The 16902-nt window shown below is 33.7% G+C and overlaps 1 protein-coding gene and 1 non-coding gene across 4 annotated transcripts; one reads left to right on the top strand and one right to left on the bottom strand.

Moving 5' to 3' along the window:
• Positions 1-1626: 1626 nt before the first annotated feature.
• LOC132173134 (U1 spliceosomal RNA) lies at positions 1627-1786 on the bottom strand. Its single transcript, XR_009439234.1, has one exon. It is a non-coding gene; the product is annotated as a U1 spliceosomal RNA (small nuclear RNA).
• Positions 1787-9862: 8076 nt separating this feature from the next.
• On the top strand, positions 9863-16424 carry LOC132168787 (cysteine synthase). 3 transcript variants are annotated; one of them, XM_059579822.1, is made up of 11 exons: positions 9863-10057; positions 10807-10860; positions 10960-11069; positions 11487-11544; positions 12232-12495; positions 12577-12714; positions 12817-12868; positions 14415-14494; positions 15397-15456; positions 15633-15713; positions 16136-16424. In XM_059579822.1, exons 2-11 carry the CDS (start codon positions 10819-10821, stop codon positions 16226-16228), a joined length of 978 nt encoding a protein of 325 aa, XP_059435805.1. In that variant the 5' UTR covers positions 9863-10057; positions 10807-10818; the 3' UTR covers positions 16229-16424. The 3 variants fall into 3 exon arrangements, with proteins under 3 accessions (XP_059435805.1, XP_059435806.1, XP_059435807.1); XM_059579823.1 differs by having other exon boundaries at positions 9880-9957; XM_059579824.1 differs by lacking the exons at positions 9863-10057; positions 10807-10860; positions 10960-11069 and adding an exon at positions 11103-11116.
• Positions 16425-16902: the final 478 nt, after the last annotated feature.

Below are 16902 nucleotides of genomic sequence, written 5' to 3'. Positions count from 1 at the left end.
AACTTTAATAATCGCTTCTTAAAATAAAAAATTTTAATTTTTTTTTTTTAAGAAAAAAAACAAAACGATGTCGGTAATACGATAATATCATACATATGACATCGTTTCTAAATTTTTATATATATTTAAAATTTTAAACACAAAAATGACATCGTTTCATATATATATATAAATATAAAATAAGTCTTCCTAGAGTCATCTTAAATGTGATGTCGCTTTTAAAATCACATTTGAATTTGAAATGTGATTTATTGACTTTTAATCTATTGGTGATTTTAAAAGCCACATCACACTTAGAATGACTCTAAGAAGAATCTAGATAGGAATATAAGAAGTTGGAATTGTATGATTATTTCTATTCATTAGTTTAGTGATAATCAGGGCCAGCTCAATGTATTTGAGGGCCTTAGACGAAATTTTGAAGTTAGACCTTATTTTTTTTAATATTTAAATATTAATTAAATAATATTTATTTTAATAATATTATTATATTTTTATAATATTATTATTATTTTCATTCTCATTGTTGTTTCATGACTTTTAAGTTTAACTTTTAACTAGTTGCCCAAAAAAATTGATGTGGCATATTTGTATTTTTGGGTTAATTAGTCTTATTTTACGATGGGCTTATTATATTATGGCCTTATTTTTATGGGAAAAAATTTTGGGCTTTATTTTTAAAAAATTAGGCCTCAAGTTAAAATAAAATTTAAAATTTTTTTAGGCCTTATTAAAAAACATTTTGGGCCTTACTAACTGGGGGCCCTAGGCGACCACCTCAATGGCCCAGCCATTGAGCCGGCCCTGGTGAATCGTGATAATACAAAAATGACCAAATTTTCTAATTGAAATTGAATCATGTTTCAACCAATTTTTTATAAACACATTAGCTCTAAAAATTATTTTCCCAACAAAAAATAAAAATAAAATTGGTACTATCCTTATAAGGTGGTCGGCCACCCTAACAAAACCTTCCGGGGTGGTTGCAAGTCGCAACAGTCTCACCACCTCCAAAGGTTCTACTGGGCCATGAGATGAGTTTTTTCTCTCGTTTTTTTGTTCACTATGGTGAAACAGTTTTGGGTCTATTAGCTGGAATTGTATCATCGCCTGGTTTTGCTGCATGAGTAAGTCCATGTCTTGGGGCCATTTGCTGTAATTAGAGCTCTAGGGTATAAATGCATTGCACACGAGGGTTAGAGTGAGCTGTGGACCTCGCATCATTTCTTATGGCCCTCTTGACCAAATATTCGGGATGTTACCTTAATATGTTGAACCGGTAAATCAATTCTCCTTTAGTGATTATGAGAGATTTGATCTAGTGACTTATGCTTTATGAGGCATACAGTTTAAACTACAGACCTATGAGATGTAACTTTTTATGTACTCCGAAAATAGTCCCCCGTTGAGCTTCATTGTTATCTCTTTTATGCATATAAGCCTTTGTAATATTAAATTAGGCTTTACTCATCTCATTTTCAATCGTTCATCTCATTGACATTTCAACATTAATGAAAATTTCTTAGAGTACCTCTTATTTTCAACGCCTAAATAAGATTTAACAAACATCCGACATAGAACCCGGCCAAACTCAAGGCCTGAAAAATAATTGGATTGAAATTGGGATAGGGACCGCGCGAACGCAGGTCCCCACTACCACAAATTATGATGCAGGCTCTCCCACTTGGGGAGACCTTAGGCAAGCACCCTTCCTAAGTGCAATGGAAGTCACAAGCCTAGGCCATGGGCCTTATTGATCACCCATTGACCCCATCCAGGTAAGTATCTTCTCCGTTGCTGCTTGGCCCATATTAATACTCCGCACTTGCTTCTTCTCTTTTGTGTTTAGTCCGTGTGGGACTTAAGCTCCTTTCGCAGAACCAAAAATATGGCTTGCTACCCAAAGCCATGGCTCATGCAGTCATGCGGCTCTTCAAGGCCACGCAGATAACTTCGTTTTCTCTATTTTGAGCTAAAGTAAGTCTCCCATGGCCGCCATTATTTGTCTCACACACACAGCATTACTCATTGCTAAATGGTGAGCAGTGTTGATACGATGGTCTTAATCCAATCAACACAGTCCAGAACTTCAGCAGTGAAACTTGTCATCTTGAAGCTTTATGAAAGAAAATTAAAGAAACTTGCAATTCAGTCTCTAAAAATGTCATTTATTATTTGAAAATGTAAAAAGTAAATTTTTTATTAATATTATTAAAAACGTTTGTGAGAAGCATGTGTTATTAAAAAATATGTATTTTTTATATGTTCAAAAACATATGACATACGATTTGGCTTTTGATGCCTCGTTCAAGACTCACTCTCTAACAGACTTGTAGAGACTGTATTAGAAATGTCTACAACCCAATTAGTAGGAATTTTTGTTTAACAAATAAAAAATACAACAATTTATAGGGTTTGATGAAAATATTAAACACAACAATTTAAAAAATAAAATTACATAAGAGTAATTATAAAATGAAGATATATGTTTTCGTTATGTCTTCTCAAAATTGATGCGTCGCTCAAAATTACTATTAAATTTTGATTAAATTATAAGTTTAAGAGCTACATCAATTTTGAAATGATACAAGGAGAACATAAATATTCTTTTTAGTATTACTCGATGCATAAAACCCCATGTGTGATGTGTGGGTTCTAGCATGCATGATAATTTTTTTTTATTTTTTTTTAGGTAAAAAAAAAAGAAGGAGAAGAAAAAATAATGAATGGATGGATGGAAGAAAGAAAGAATACGAAGAACTAAGATGGTTAAGCCTAAACACAACTAGGAGTGTAAACGAGCCGAACTTGAGAAACGAGCCGAACTTGAGCGAGCTTTCCTTGTTTGGGCTCAGTTTGTTTAAGGGTGCGTTTGGGAGTGCGTTTTTAAAAAAATAATCTGCGATTTTAAACCAAATCGCAACTTTAGGATGTTTGGGATTGCGATATTAAAAACGCAAATTTTAAAATAGCAAAAAAATCTGCGATTTCCATAAGCAGATTAGAGGGTGCTTATTTGAAAAAGTGCGAATTAAAAATAAAATCACAATTTCTATTAAAAAGATATTTGGCGCAATAGTTACCTTTTTTAGAACGGGAATGAAAAAAAATACCAAAAATACCCACCTAAAATATATTAAAACCCTTATTTTCTTTTTTTTCTTTTTTTCTTCATCCTCTCTGTTTTGTTCATCCTTATTGGTAATTTGGTCATGAAACCGCAATTATATGCTAATGTTATCCAAACATTCAATTGATAAAAAAATACTTTTTAGTATGTTTTACCAAACGTCTGTGCGATTTTAAAAAGTAACAATTTTAAAAACGCAATTTTTAAAATCTCACTTATTGAAATCGCAATCCTAAATGAGCCCTAAATTTAACTCAAATTCAAGCTCGAGCCGAGCTTAAGGACAAGCTAAAAAATCGAGCTCGAGCTCATAATAAGTCAAGCTGAGCCGAGCCAGTTCACGAGCTGACTCTTATATTTAATTTAATTTATTTTTTTATTATAAATTTAAACTTCAAGTATTCTTAAACGGCTCAAGAAGCCAACTTGAATATGAGCATTTGTTTAGTCTGGCTAGCAGATTATGGAGCCCAAGTCAATATAGCAAGGCACTTGGTTTCGAATAGAGAGGATATGCATCATTTTATAATAAAATGATGCTATTAAAAAAAAAAAAAAAACACATCAATTTTTAATATTAATATGGGGAATTATGTGAATAACTACCAATTCGAGCCTTATACGAACTACTCACAAGCTTAGTCGAGTCGAATCGAACTAGCTTCGTTTAATATTCGAGTCGAGCACGAACCGAGCTTATGCGAGTCGATCCTGAGCTCACTCGCAAATGGCTTACTCTCTTAACAGCCCTGAACAAAACTACATCCATGACCTATAAAATTTAAGAAACTTTGGGCCTATTTGTTTTCTGCATAGTCATGTGGTGACTGTCAATCAAATACGACAACCATCACTAAGGCCACAGAACCAACACTTTCTAAAATTTAATTTTTATATAAATATTTTTCAATTTTTAATTTTTACAAAATACTCTTCCAAAATTTTACTAAATAATTTTCAATTTTTCTCAATTGAGACATATGAAGACAACGTACAATAGTTGTTTTGAATTAAATTAATGTATTATTTACTCTCATAATTCTCCTATGTTACATACTGATTATGTAACTCTCTTAATTCTCATAAGTTACATATTAATTATGTACTTATTGTATTCTTAGCCTCATTCAACTATAAATACGTCATTTTATTATACAATTTCCATCAAATGAATAAAAGATGTAGCCAAGAGAATAATTTGACGTTGGACATAGGCCATAGGTTGAACCACCTTAATCTGTATCTTTCTTTCTTACTTTTTTTCTTTATATTTTTTATATACTTTAACATGTACCCCCATTCAATTTTTATCTTTTCAAAATTTAAAACATTTTTCAAAATTTTACCAAACATGCCCTATATTTTTATTATTAACTTAATTAAAATTATGTATTGCACTAGGTGTTCTTATAGAAAATATATGATACAGTAGAAATTTAGGGGACAACATTAATCAACTTTTTTTCCCTTTTTTTTTTTTTTTTTTTAGAAAAATTGGTGGACTTTATTGATAATAATCATATGTGGAGGAAAAAACTCCAACAAAGACAATCATCGAGATAGAGCCAATTGCTCCATCAAAATAATATCACTAATACAATTTGGGGTGGTATCCCTCCAAATTCTATCACTGATATCAATTGTTGCTGCTTTCGCCAACCGATGAGTCGCCTCATTTGCTTCACGAGGAACGAAGACACAATTCCATCTTGAGAGAGTGAGTAGTATATGTCTTGTGTCTTCTATTAGATGCCCAAATCAACTGCATATGGCCGTTTCATGTTGGATAGCCTCCACAATTTGCTTGGCATCTCCCTCTAGGATTAAATTTTGTACACCCGTGTCTCTGCATAAACAAACTGCTTGAAAGACAGCGTATGCTTCCCCCATAGCTGGCTCTAATATACTCATCCTCGTTTTACATAGAGCAGCGATCACGTTCCCATTCTTGTCCCTGATGACAGCTCTGATCCCCACTCTTTCATTTACTTTATCTATAGCCACATCCCAGTTTGTTTTATATCAACCCTGGTTAGGTGCTTGCCATGCCTTCAAAGGGGTAGACCCATGCTTTTCCTCTGGTTTCTTCTGTTGTAACTAGGCATAGGCTAGTGTATCTTCTGTTGCTTTGTGGAGAATGACGTTGGGATCAACAAAAATTCCATCATGGACCTATTTGTTTCTACGGAACTATACTTGGCGTGATATTTGAATAAATAGAGCAAAATCGGACAGGTCACATTTATTGAAAATGATCTCCGCGGTCTGCATGTAGCTCCCCCCCTTTGTGGTCATCTTTTGGAAGGCTCTTTTACTGCAACCCCATATGTCTTTTGCTGCTAAACAATCCAACAAGGCATGAAGAGCTGTCTCCGGTTCCTGCTCACAGATGGGGCAATAAAGATCTTTAACTAACTTACGTCGAAGTAAATTTGCCTTAGTGGGAAGTAAATTGTGGCAAGCTCTCCAAAAAAATTTTTTTGCTGCGTTTGGGATTGGCAATTTCCACAGTGCTTTCCACATAATACTTTCCTCCCTCTTTGTAGATCTTCCAGGCCAGTTCCTCATCTCCATCTCTTTTGCTAAATGATAGGCACTTTTAACCGAGAAGATGCCCGAACTTGTACACCTCCAAATTTGTTTGTCCGGTTGCTGCATCTGAGAGCCTATTTGATGGAAGTCAATGGCAATGGGAGGATTATTATTATTATTATTATTGTTTTTTCACTATTGGTTAGTACAATTGATCTTAGAATTAGATGGTGGGACAATTAGGGGGGGATATTGGGGTAGGTTGTGGTCCATACAGGAATTTTTCTTTTGACATATGTTATTATGATTGCATGTATCTTTAATTTTATTGGCTAGGTTTGGCTCCCGTGGCTTGATTCGCGACAAGAGTCTCAATTAGAGTTGGCAAAACGAGTAACCGGGTAAACACGATTAGGACCCGCTAAGACCCGTGGCCCGATTACCCGAAACACGAACACGACCCGTTTGGCTAAACAGGTTCGCAGGTTTGACACGATTATAACACGAAAAATATCCAAGTAACCCGACATGACCCGCTTAACCCGTTTAGCATAACTAGGTCATATCGGGTAGACACAACCCGATACGACTCGTGTGTTAAACAAGTAACACAACCCGACCTGACATGGCCCGTTAAAAAAAAAAAAACCTTTAATCAAAATTGGGAAAAAATAATTTAATAAAGGGATCTCTTGGGCCAAATGATTAGTCAAATTTATCATAACCGTCCAAGAAGAATAAAAAATTTTAAAAGAGAATGTTTTAATATATAGATAATATTTTAATATATAGACCCACATATAAAAAGTAATAGAAAAACAAGGAATAAGGCAGTAAAGTGAAGCCGTAAAGTGAAGAGTGAAGTGAAGCCGTGAGTGAGTCAATAAGTGTTAGGGTTAACTTAGTTAGAACAATAGAACTTAGACATAAGGTTTTTTTTTTTTTAAAAAAAAAATAAATTAAATGGGTCTGGCGGGTCACCCGAGACCCGGCTGACCTGCCAGACCCGCTAGACCCATTTATTAAAGACCCGCCAGACACGAATTTACTCGTGTCTTAATACCTGTTAACTTTGTGTCGTGTTCGTGTCAGGTTCGCGGGTCGTATCAAAATTGCCAGCCCTAGTCTCAATTTGAAATATTAAGTGAAAGTAATGTTGATTAGAAAAAGAAGAACTCAAGATTAAAAGAAGAAAAAAAAAAAAAAAAAAAAAGAAGTCAAAGTAATGTTATATATCACATTTTTATTTTATAATATTGATGTATTAGTCTCAATTAACTCTTGATTTTTTTTTTAACAAAGATGAATTCAATGATTTGTTGCGACTGTCACGCCAGTATTATAGGATAGTTATAAAATGAAAATGTAATCAAGCCAAGTATTAATTGATCGAATTCAACTTGAAAAATATATATGTAATCTCGAATTAAGCTGTAGAAACATGTTCAAGTAGCTTGATAAAAATCAATAAAGTTTGAATTCGATTCATTTAATTAAATAAAATCAAGTTACATTATTTTTTTATTAGGAAATTTGGATTAACTATACACTATAAAATTGCTCGACGAAATATTATAAAACTTGTAAAAATTTATATAAAAGTATGGTGTGTAACATTACTCTTTTATTATTTTTCAATTGTATGTGAATGCCCGAAAGTAGCCTACCCCACTCTTATTCTACAGGGGATCATTGGCCGTTCGATAAAGATTTTTTTGTGTGTGTGTATTTTTTTTTAATAATAATAAAAAGTAATTGATGTGATATAAAAGTGAAAAGCAATTTGAATTTTTTGTAAACGAAAAGTGAACTAAAAAAAAAAAAATCGACTTTTGTTTTAGTAGAAAAATGGAAGGAGTCTATTGCTAAACCAAAACCCATGTCCTTGTGGGGGGAAAGAGAGGATGGCAGCACCAATCTTTTGTACAAATAAATATAACATTTTAAAAATTAAATATATTATCATGAGCATTATTCCCGTGGAAGTAAAAGTTAAAATAATTTTGTTACAAAAAAAAAAAAAAAGTTAAAATAATTAATTTGGATCTTTAATCATTGTGCACTATACTCCATGAACACAAGGCAATCAAAGTTATAATATTTAATTTGGAACGTTGATCATTGTGTTTTATATTTATATTTAGAATTTTTTTATTTTTTTTATTTTTTTTTTAGGTCATAGCTATCATTCTCTCTCTCTCTCTCTCTCTCTCTCTCTTTTAATTTATTTTTTTATTTTTTTATTTTTTATGAATAAGCATTTCATTAAAACTAAAGCTCAAAACATAGCAACACTAAAACACAAATACAACCCCTTACAAAGCAAAAACAGGGGAAATCAAAAACCTACAAACCAGCAACTACTCAACACCAAAACAACCCCTTACAACCCTTACATATTAAAAAAAAAAACAAAACTACATGCCAACATTACAGAGGATGGCAGAAGGCAACTTCCACAATGAACACAACAAAAGGTTTTCCCTAGTTCTAGGAAAACTTCTTTTTACAGCAATTCTAACCTTGATTTCTTAGAAAATCTGCTTCAGTAGCTGCTTTTCAGTTTTTGGAACACCATCATAACTAAGTTCATTTCTAGTACGCCAGAGATTATAAACAACGGAACCAATAACCAATTGACATATCAAGCACTTAAGAGAGTTCTTTTCCCACTTATTGCATCCAAGCTGCACAAGTTCATCCCAAATTACAGGTGGCATATCAATTCTACAACGAATCATATAATATTTCCAAACTCTTGAACTAAAGCTGCATTCAAAGAAAATATGATCACGAGTTTCCAGTTGAAAATGACAGAAACAACACTGAACCTCACTCTTATACAATAGTTATTATATATCTTTAATACTTTGTACACATTAATCTGATGATTACAGTAATATTATATAATATAATTATATTTGACATAACGAATTTCCAAGTTCCTCTCAGATCTTATTAAACGCGATTACAAGCAAAATTTGGTCAACACCTGCCGTGACGATTACAATAAGCAATGCTATTATCACAAGCTAATTTTGGTCAACGCGTCTAATTTGGGGTTTGCGATTTTAAGAAATAAGATTAAAAATAGTAATTTTAAATTGTGTAATTTAAAAATATAATTTTTAAAAATGATAAAATTAAGGTTTCGCTTTTAAATTCTCAATTTAGCTTTTAAAATTGGAAAATGCTAGGTGTTATTCTAATGTTCTCCAAACTGTAATGTGACTTTTAAAATCTGTTTTTAAAAAGAGAGTGACTTGGGTGCACCCGTTGCACAAAAGTCACTTTTTGTGCCATCAATAAGAAGCTGACATATCATTTTATTAGACTTATACTTAAAATAAAAACTCAACCACAACAGATTATACTCTAGATAAAAAAAAAAATATATATATATATATATATATATATATATATATATATATATATATTTTTAAAAAAAATTGAAGGAGGGATGGCTAGGTCACTCTCTAAAGCCTGTGGGTGGCCAAGCATGGGCCACTCCCATAGCTCCTGTGTCGGGAATACCACACCCTATAGGCCATGTGAAAGGGACCGCAAGCCACCCCACGGGCCTAGGGTGGCCGGCCACACCAGCCATGGGGTGGCTGGCCCTGGGGTCGGGGAGGGGTGGCCAAACCAGCCACCCCTTCACCTCTTTTTTTTTTTTTTTAACTTAAGTTTGATAAGTTTGCCTTAGGTGTCACCTTCTGATTGGTTGTACAAAACTTACATTTTATTTAACCTCCCTATATAAGTTATTTTTTTATTAAAAAAAAAATACCACATTCCTTGCGATTTGAAAACATAGCTTTTTTCTATGATTTCAAACCACAATTTTTTAAAAACGAATTTCTAAACAATATATTTTTTATAATTTAATTAAAAATTATATTTTTAATCGAACTCTCAAATCCATCCTTACTATTATAATGGTGATATCAAAACTATGTTGTCATTCCGCGTTTGTGATTCCATTCTTAGTATAAAAAATTAATAACAAAAGATCAGGTGCCGGGACAGATCTAATTGGTATTCTTAAGTTAAATCTTTTAAAAGGATTTAATTCCACTATAATTAAGATAAATCAAACCAAATCCAAATTACAGTTTTGCCCGCCAAGGACAAATTCTTTGGATATATTAAAAAAAGCCCCACGTCAAATAACGCCAGAGATTTCTTAGAATTTCCGCCACTCTCTGTCTCTCTTTTTTGTTCTCATATAGTCTTTCCCTGTCCGAGGCTGTCTGTCTTGGTCTTACTTTCTCTGCTCAGATAAGCTTTTCTTGGTGGGACTTTTAGCTGCGAACACTTTCATATATTTCATTTTCTTGTTCTGTTTCAAAGATCTCTCCAGAAAGCTCTCTGCATTGCGTGATATATTCAGAGGTTCTTGAAAATTTTCTTTGAAGTTACAATTTTATTTTTTTATTTTTTCTGAACCATTTGTGTCTTTTAATTTGTTTGGTATATATACGTTTATTTTTCTTGGGTTAATATGTTTGTTTATTATTCTTTTTGCATATTAATTGAATGATTTTAAATCACTTGTATTTTTTGAGCCTTTATACTATTGATCAATCTTTTGTACTAAATGGTTTTCTGGGTCAATTTTAGATTTGAAGAAAATTGAGGTTTTTTTTTTCAGAGAACACAAATAAGAACTGTTTATATTTGAGGAAATTTTATCCCTCCTGTTTGGTTTTTTGCTTTGTTGTCTGTTTATTACATCGTTTTGGTTCCTTTTTCTTGATATGGAGTTGGTGATCTTCGCAGTTGTTGGTATGAACGGTCAGTCTTTTTTTTTTGGTTACTGAGAAAATGGAAGAGTTGAAAAGAGAAAAAAAAAAAAAACTTTGAGGGCCTCAAAATGATGAAAAGAGAAATTCCATTTAGTCAACTTGTCGAACATAATATTCCTTTTCTTTTAAGAAAAAAAAAATGTTCTTACTGTTAAAATTTTCATCATCAATGATGAAAATTGAATATTCACAACTACAAATTCTCTACCCCCATCCAAATCTTTTGTCAGATGTTGGATTGTTATTCTTCTTCTGTTATTATATGTGTATACTAATTGATTAAGATTTTATATACGTTTTTTTTGCTGATCCCTTTATCTTCCATCATTTTTGCAGAGGTGTGATAAAATGGCGGAGGAGAAGTCTGGGATTGCAAAAGATGTTACTGAAGTAAGCTATGTTCATCTCTATCTTGATACGCATATTATTATCTCAATACCAAAAGACACTAGCTTACTATATGAATCTTTTCATTTTGGACATGTACAGTTGATTGGTAAAACACCATTGGTATATCTCAACCATGTGGTCGATGGTTGTGTAGCCCGAATTGCTGCTAAGCTAGAGATGATGGAACCCTGCTCTAGTGTCAAAGACAGGTACTTATAGTTCTTTGATTATTTTAATGCTCTAGTGTCAAAGACAGGTACTTATAATTCTTTGATTATTTTATTAGAATAACTGATTACTTAAAAGCTATGTAATCTTTATTTTCTTTCATGATCATTATTATTAGGCTTCATTTGCTTGCACTAAATTGGATTTGATTGGAATCTTAATTCTGTGTGTTGATATCTTGCTTTTGGATAATTGTTTTTATGGAGTTGCATTTTTATGAAATTTTTTATTCAAACTCAAGATCATCGGTAAACTGAGAAACTTGATATTTGTAGTTTGTTTTTTGGTTTTCCATGCCCCAATCCACGCAGTCAAATGCGGCCTTAACATTATATATACTGGTTTTTTTTTTTCTTTCTCCCACTCAATATGATTTGCAAATTCTGTCCCAATTGCAGAATCGGATATAGCATGATTACTGATGCAGAGGAGAGGGGTCTCATTACTCCGGGTGAGGTTAGTAATTATTTCTCGTCCTCATGTAGACATGTTGTGGGTATCTAAATCCATTTTTTGATGCCTTCACTCGAAATCTGAGTGGATATTCACTTCTAGTTATTGCTTTCCAATTTTGTGATTAAGGCCTATTTGCATCACGCAAGTTTGCATTGTCTCCTGTTGATACCACTGCTATGTTAGTTTCAGTGCCGCCACTTGGGTTGTGCATAATATGATGCTTTACTGATTGGACTCTCATTACATTGTACACATACATAGATACCAACTTGTGAAGATTCTATCAATTATGATCTATTTTCTGTGGCGTGAATTTCATAAATAGCCGAAATAGAGAAGAAATTCTATAATTATACTAACCTTTTAGGCATTTCTTATACCAGTGTACTAGCTTCTGGTTCAAAGCTCACCCATGATTTGTTGTGCCATTCCATCTTCAACTTTAAAGTTCTACTGGAAATTAATCTTCCCTCTCTCTCTCTCTCTCTCTCTCTCACACACACACACACACACACACACATACCCCAACAGCCATACAGAAGAATATAGGTCGTCAAGAAGAAAATATTAAATGGTTAGTAAGCTCATTAGTTTTATATACTTCAGCGTGGTTTTTGTACTTCACAGGAAATGAGGTGAATGAGGAAACTTTGAATTGACAATTTTTTCTTGTTATTCATGCTGTAGAGTGTTCTCATTGAGCCTACCAGTGGAAACACTGGCATAGGTTTGGCATTCATGGCCGCTGCCAAGGGTTACAAACTCATAATTACCATGCCTGCTTCAATGAGTCTTGAAAGAAGAACAATTCTTCGAGCTTTTGGAGCTGAATTGGTCCTAACAGATCCAGCCAGGGGCATGAAAGGGGCTGTTCAGAAGGCAGAAGAGATACTTGCAAAGACTCCCAATGCTTATGTGCTACAGCAATTTGAAAACCCTGCAAACCCAAAGGTATAATTTGGATCAATGTTTTGTGCATGTACGAGTACCTGGTTGGAAAGATTGACTATTCAACACTTATTTTGTATTTAGGTCCATTATGAGACCACTGGACCTGAGATCTGGAAAGGTTCTGGCGGGAAGATTGACGCTTTTGTTTCTGGGATAGGAACTGGAGGTACTGTAACAGGTGCAGGGAAGTATCTCAAAGAGCAAAACCCTGACATTAAGGTTAGCTTTTTTAGTTTGTCTGAGTTAGAGAGAAATCATTATGTAAACTTTTTGATGTTTGCTTTGTTTATAATGTTCTTACCCCTTTTGTTTTGTTCTTAGCTCTATGGGGTTGAACCAGTTGAAAGTGCGATACTATCTGGAGGGAAACCAGGTGGGTGATGATGTGTACATTGTTTATTCAACTGTTGATTATTTACCTTATTCCTTTAGTTGCTATTACACTTTCTTTTTTCTTTGTGGTATGAATTTTATTGGCTTAGCAACATGGACAAAAGGATATGGGTTGCACTTGTGCCTGGAGGGTACATCATTAAAAAGTTTCCTTTTGACTACTTAGTTTTTAATATTTCATGGAAACTGGTCTTAATTTATCTCTCTTTAAACTTCTTGTTCTTTCACAAACAACTTGACCTCCTTGTATATTTGCTAGAGCCATTGCATTTATTGCTAATATGAAAGTATTTCTTTCTGCATCTTAACTTTATATCTATTTAAGTGTCTGGCTCCTGCCTAAACAATCTATCACTAGAGGCATTTCCATGGATGGGGTATTAGGGCTTTGGTTAAATAGTTATGCATTTAGGACTACATGAATGCAGAAGACCATGGACCTTGGGCTGGCTGGTTGGGCACCCAGCCCAATCAGGCAGAGAAGACTCAGTTGACCCTGCCAATCAGGTAGTTGAGCTAGTCCACTAAAAGAGGTCCTCTCATTGTTGACCTATTCTGTGTTGGCTTATTAAAAACTGATTTTGTTCATGTTTTTAGCTGTTTGCTATTGTTTTTGCTGATACTGTACCAGTTAACATTTCTTACTTTCTTTTTTTCTTTGGTTACTAGATTTCAACATTCTGTTCGGCTTGTTTGGGCGTGTGTTTAATGGGGTTTACCCATTGTTTGACACATATCTGTAAAGTTGCCTCAACAGTGTTGCTGGAAAATATGTCTAGGAGTTGAACTGCTCTACTAAAATAGTTGCTATTATATTCAACCCATTATGTGTTGGTATATTGAAAACAGATTCTGTTCGTGCTTTCAGCTGTTTGCTATTTTTTTTACTGATACCACCCCAGTTTAACCTTTCTTCCTTTTTTGCTTCTTTGGTTTTTAGAAGTTTAACTTTTGTTCGACTTGCTTGGACTTACGCATGTAATGTGTTTTCCTATTTTCGACACATTTCTGTAAAGTTCCCTCAACAGCGTTGTTGTTAGATAATTTTCTTTTGTTCCTTAAGTTATTGGGAATTATTGGTTGTTGAAGGCGGTTGAATATGCTCATTTTTAGTTGAAATTATGAAAATATTTATGTATTTCATTAACCAATTTCATTGGTGAAGTAGTACATTGGCATCAAATTTGTTTGCTCCACGCCAGTCAGTATCAATTTGATGACTTTTTTGTTGGGTAAGAAAATTGATAACAGTTTGAATGCTGTAATGTACCTATATTCCTAAAGTCCCTTCGCCTCCCTTTTCATTATTTGTCTAATCTATATTTTGGAATGTGATTTTCCATGACATCGTCAATTAAAACTGTCTAGGATAACGCTGCCTTAATTGTCATGGGCCACTGCCATTTTTATGTTCTTGTGTTTGATTCTACAGTAAGATTGTTTGCATATCTGCCCTATTTGAAGTTAGCAATATCTTACATTGTCTTTTGCCTAACTTGATTAACTGCATGCTTGTCAATCTCTAGGCCCACATAAAATCCAAGGAATTGGTGCCGGCTTCATCCCCGGAGTTTTGGAGGTCAATATACTTGATGAAGTTATTCAAGTAAGCCTCAAAACTTTAAATTGGCATATTTCTTAGTTAGCATGTGGAGCTAGCTGTTTGTGTGGTAATTGTGATTTTTTTTTTTTTTAAGCAAAAACGTGAAGTGGTTGTATATTATGAATAAAATGTTACCCAAAAAGGGGAAAAAAGAAAAGAGGAAACATCATTATTGGACTTGTAATCCTACTGTAATGAATTTGACCACTTTTTGAGGTCATCCACTTGATGGGACAAACTTTTGGTATGATTATTAGAAAAAGAATGTTTCTCTTTACCTCTGGACAAATGCTTTAGACTTTCCTAATGTGCCTGTTTTCTTAACTTTCTTGATCTTTTTCTCTTTCTAGCTAGGTGTTTTTCTTGTATACCTGGGCTACAAATTTTAATGATATTTCGATTACTTATTAAAAAAAAAAAAGAATGTTTCTTATCTATTCGCAAGAATCTGTTTGTGCTATACAGTCCAGAGTGTGCACCCCACCCCACTCTACTTTTTTCCTAATTTGGTTCAAGTGACATTCAAAGTGTAATAAGTATTTCTCTAAGCTTTGCATAGGGCTAGTAAACTGAAGTCTTACCATGTGGGAACTGATGGTTCACACTTTTGCTTGCATGTGTGGAGGTTCCTAACCATGAGGAAGTTTTAGATAATCCTTCTAAGGCCTGTCAAATACTGTGGAATCTCTGCCCTCAAAATGTTCTGATTTTTAATCTCATTTCTGTTATTATTTTTTTTTATGAGTTTGCTTATGATGATTCATTATATATTATGTGATATTTTGTGATGCGTCATTCTCTTTCAAAAATTCATGAAAGTAAAGACATACTTTGTTTCTTATTTCTTTTTATGATTTTATTGCCTTTCTTCATTTATTCCTCAGACCTTATGCTAATCTTTGCAGATATCAAGTGAAGAAGCTATTGAAACTGCTAAGCTTCTTGCATTGAAAGAAGGTTTGCTGGTAAGCTCACAAAAATGAAAAAAATATGTTTCAACAAGGTCCTCTCCATTTTTTTCTACACAAATCTTTCACTACCCGCCTCGCTCTTAAAATAATTGTGATGGTTAAGTTTTCTGTTATTGGATGTCTTCTATTCTTTTCATCTTCAGTGATATATGTGCAAACATTTATTGCAGGTAGGGATATCATCTGGTGCTGCTGCTGCTGCTGCAATTAAGATAGCAAAGAGGCCAGAAAATGCTGGGAAACTCATTGTTGTAAGTTTGATCTTCTTCGTTCTAGCCAGTTATTTAATCTTGTTTTCAGCCATAGAACGTGGTTTAGAGGCAATTTCAGTACATTTATTGATGGCTGCTCAAAAAGGAAATGTTTTGTTTCAAAACAGCACTAAATTTCTGTAGGTAGCACTCTAGCTGCCATCTGTTTAGGATACAAGTGGTCAGTTATTTGACCTAATTGACAACTCCATACACATTATTGATTGATATGATTAGATTAATGGTTTAAAAAGTTCAGTAACTGAATCCTTCACTAGGTTTGATTTACCAAACACTTCATGCTAATCTAAATCATTTCTTGAGATGGCATTGACTTTCTTAGTTAATGAACTGTAGTGGTGTGGCTTTGTTGTTTAATGTGGTGTTTGCTACTGATCTTTTCTTCATCAAAACCTGAACAGGTGATCTTCCCCAGCTTTGGGGAGCGTTATCTGTCGTCTGTGCTGTTTGAATCCGTGAAGCGGGAGGCAGACAGCATGGTTTTTGAGCCCTGAGATATTCCCCAGCTTCAAAAGGGGTCAAGTCTTTTATGCTGTTTTGGATCTGAAATAGGAAGCATAGAATATGGTTATTGTTGGCTTCTGTGTCTGAACCGAATGATAATGAAGTGAATAACATCAAAGTTGTCTATTGTTTGTATATTAATTATGAGTAAATAAAGTACAATATATTTTCTGGGAATTTGTATCTTGGAATAGTCTCATTAATAGCACAGAAATTGTTCAATATTAACATGGTTAATTTTTGGGAACGAATGAAGGTCTGAATATTGTTTCGTTTGTATTTTAAGAAATCTAGATTGTTCCCTTATTTTTATTTTCCTTGATGTTTTCCTAGAAGAGTAATGCTTCTAATGACGCAAATCTATAACTAGACATTGAAACATACAGGCATTTGTTAAACTGAACCTGTCGACAGAAACTGTCGAAGTTTGAACCTGCTGAAAAATTCTCGGATCTGGTAGATAATTTTCTCTATTTAAAAAAAAAAACAAAACAAAAAAGCCATTTGAAACCTTCATCAAATCATGATACTATTTGCTTTGGAGTCTAATTTGGGGCAGGTAGGGTAGACTTGCAAAATCTAGCAGAAACATATGTGCTCGTATTTGGTTGGCTGAGACAAAACAAAGAGATCTGTCGTTAATCAAGTACACCATAGATTGCAT

This window comes from Corylus avellana, chromosome ca2, assembly GCF_901000735.1.
Source record: "Corylus avellana chromosome ca2, CavTom2PMs-1.0".
Classification (NCBI taxonomy): domain Eukaryota; kingdom Viridiplantae; phylum Streptophyta; class Magnoliopsida; order Fagales; family Betulaceae; genus Corylus; species Corylus avellana.
This window is presented reverse-complemented; position numbering and strand designations above follow the sequence as displayed.

Excerpts from the sequence above, each read along its gene's own strand:
- LOC132168787 (XM_059579822.1), top strand. The coding sequence starts at position 10,819 with ATGGCGGAGGAGAAGTCTGGGATTGCAAAAGATGTTACTGAA. Across the intron at positions 10,861-10,959 it reads TTGCAAAAGATGTTACTGAA|TTGATTGGTAAAACACCATT; the intron begins GTAAGCTATGTT and ends GGACATGTACAG. Across the intron at positions 14,495-15,396 it reads TACTTGATGAAGTTATTCAA|ATATCAAGTGAAGAAGCTAT; the intron begins GTAAGCCTCAAA and ends TAATCTTTGCAG.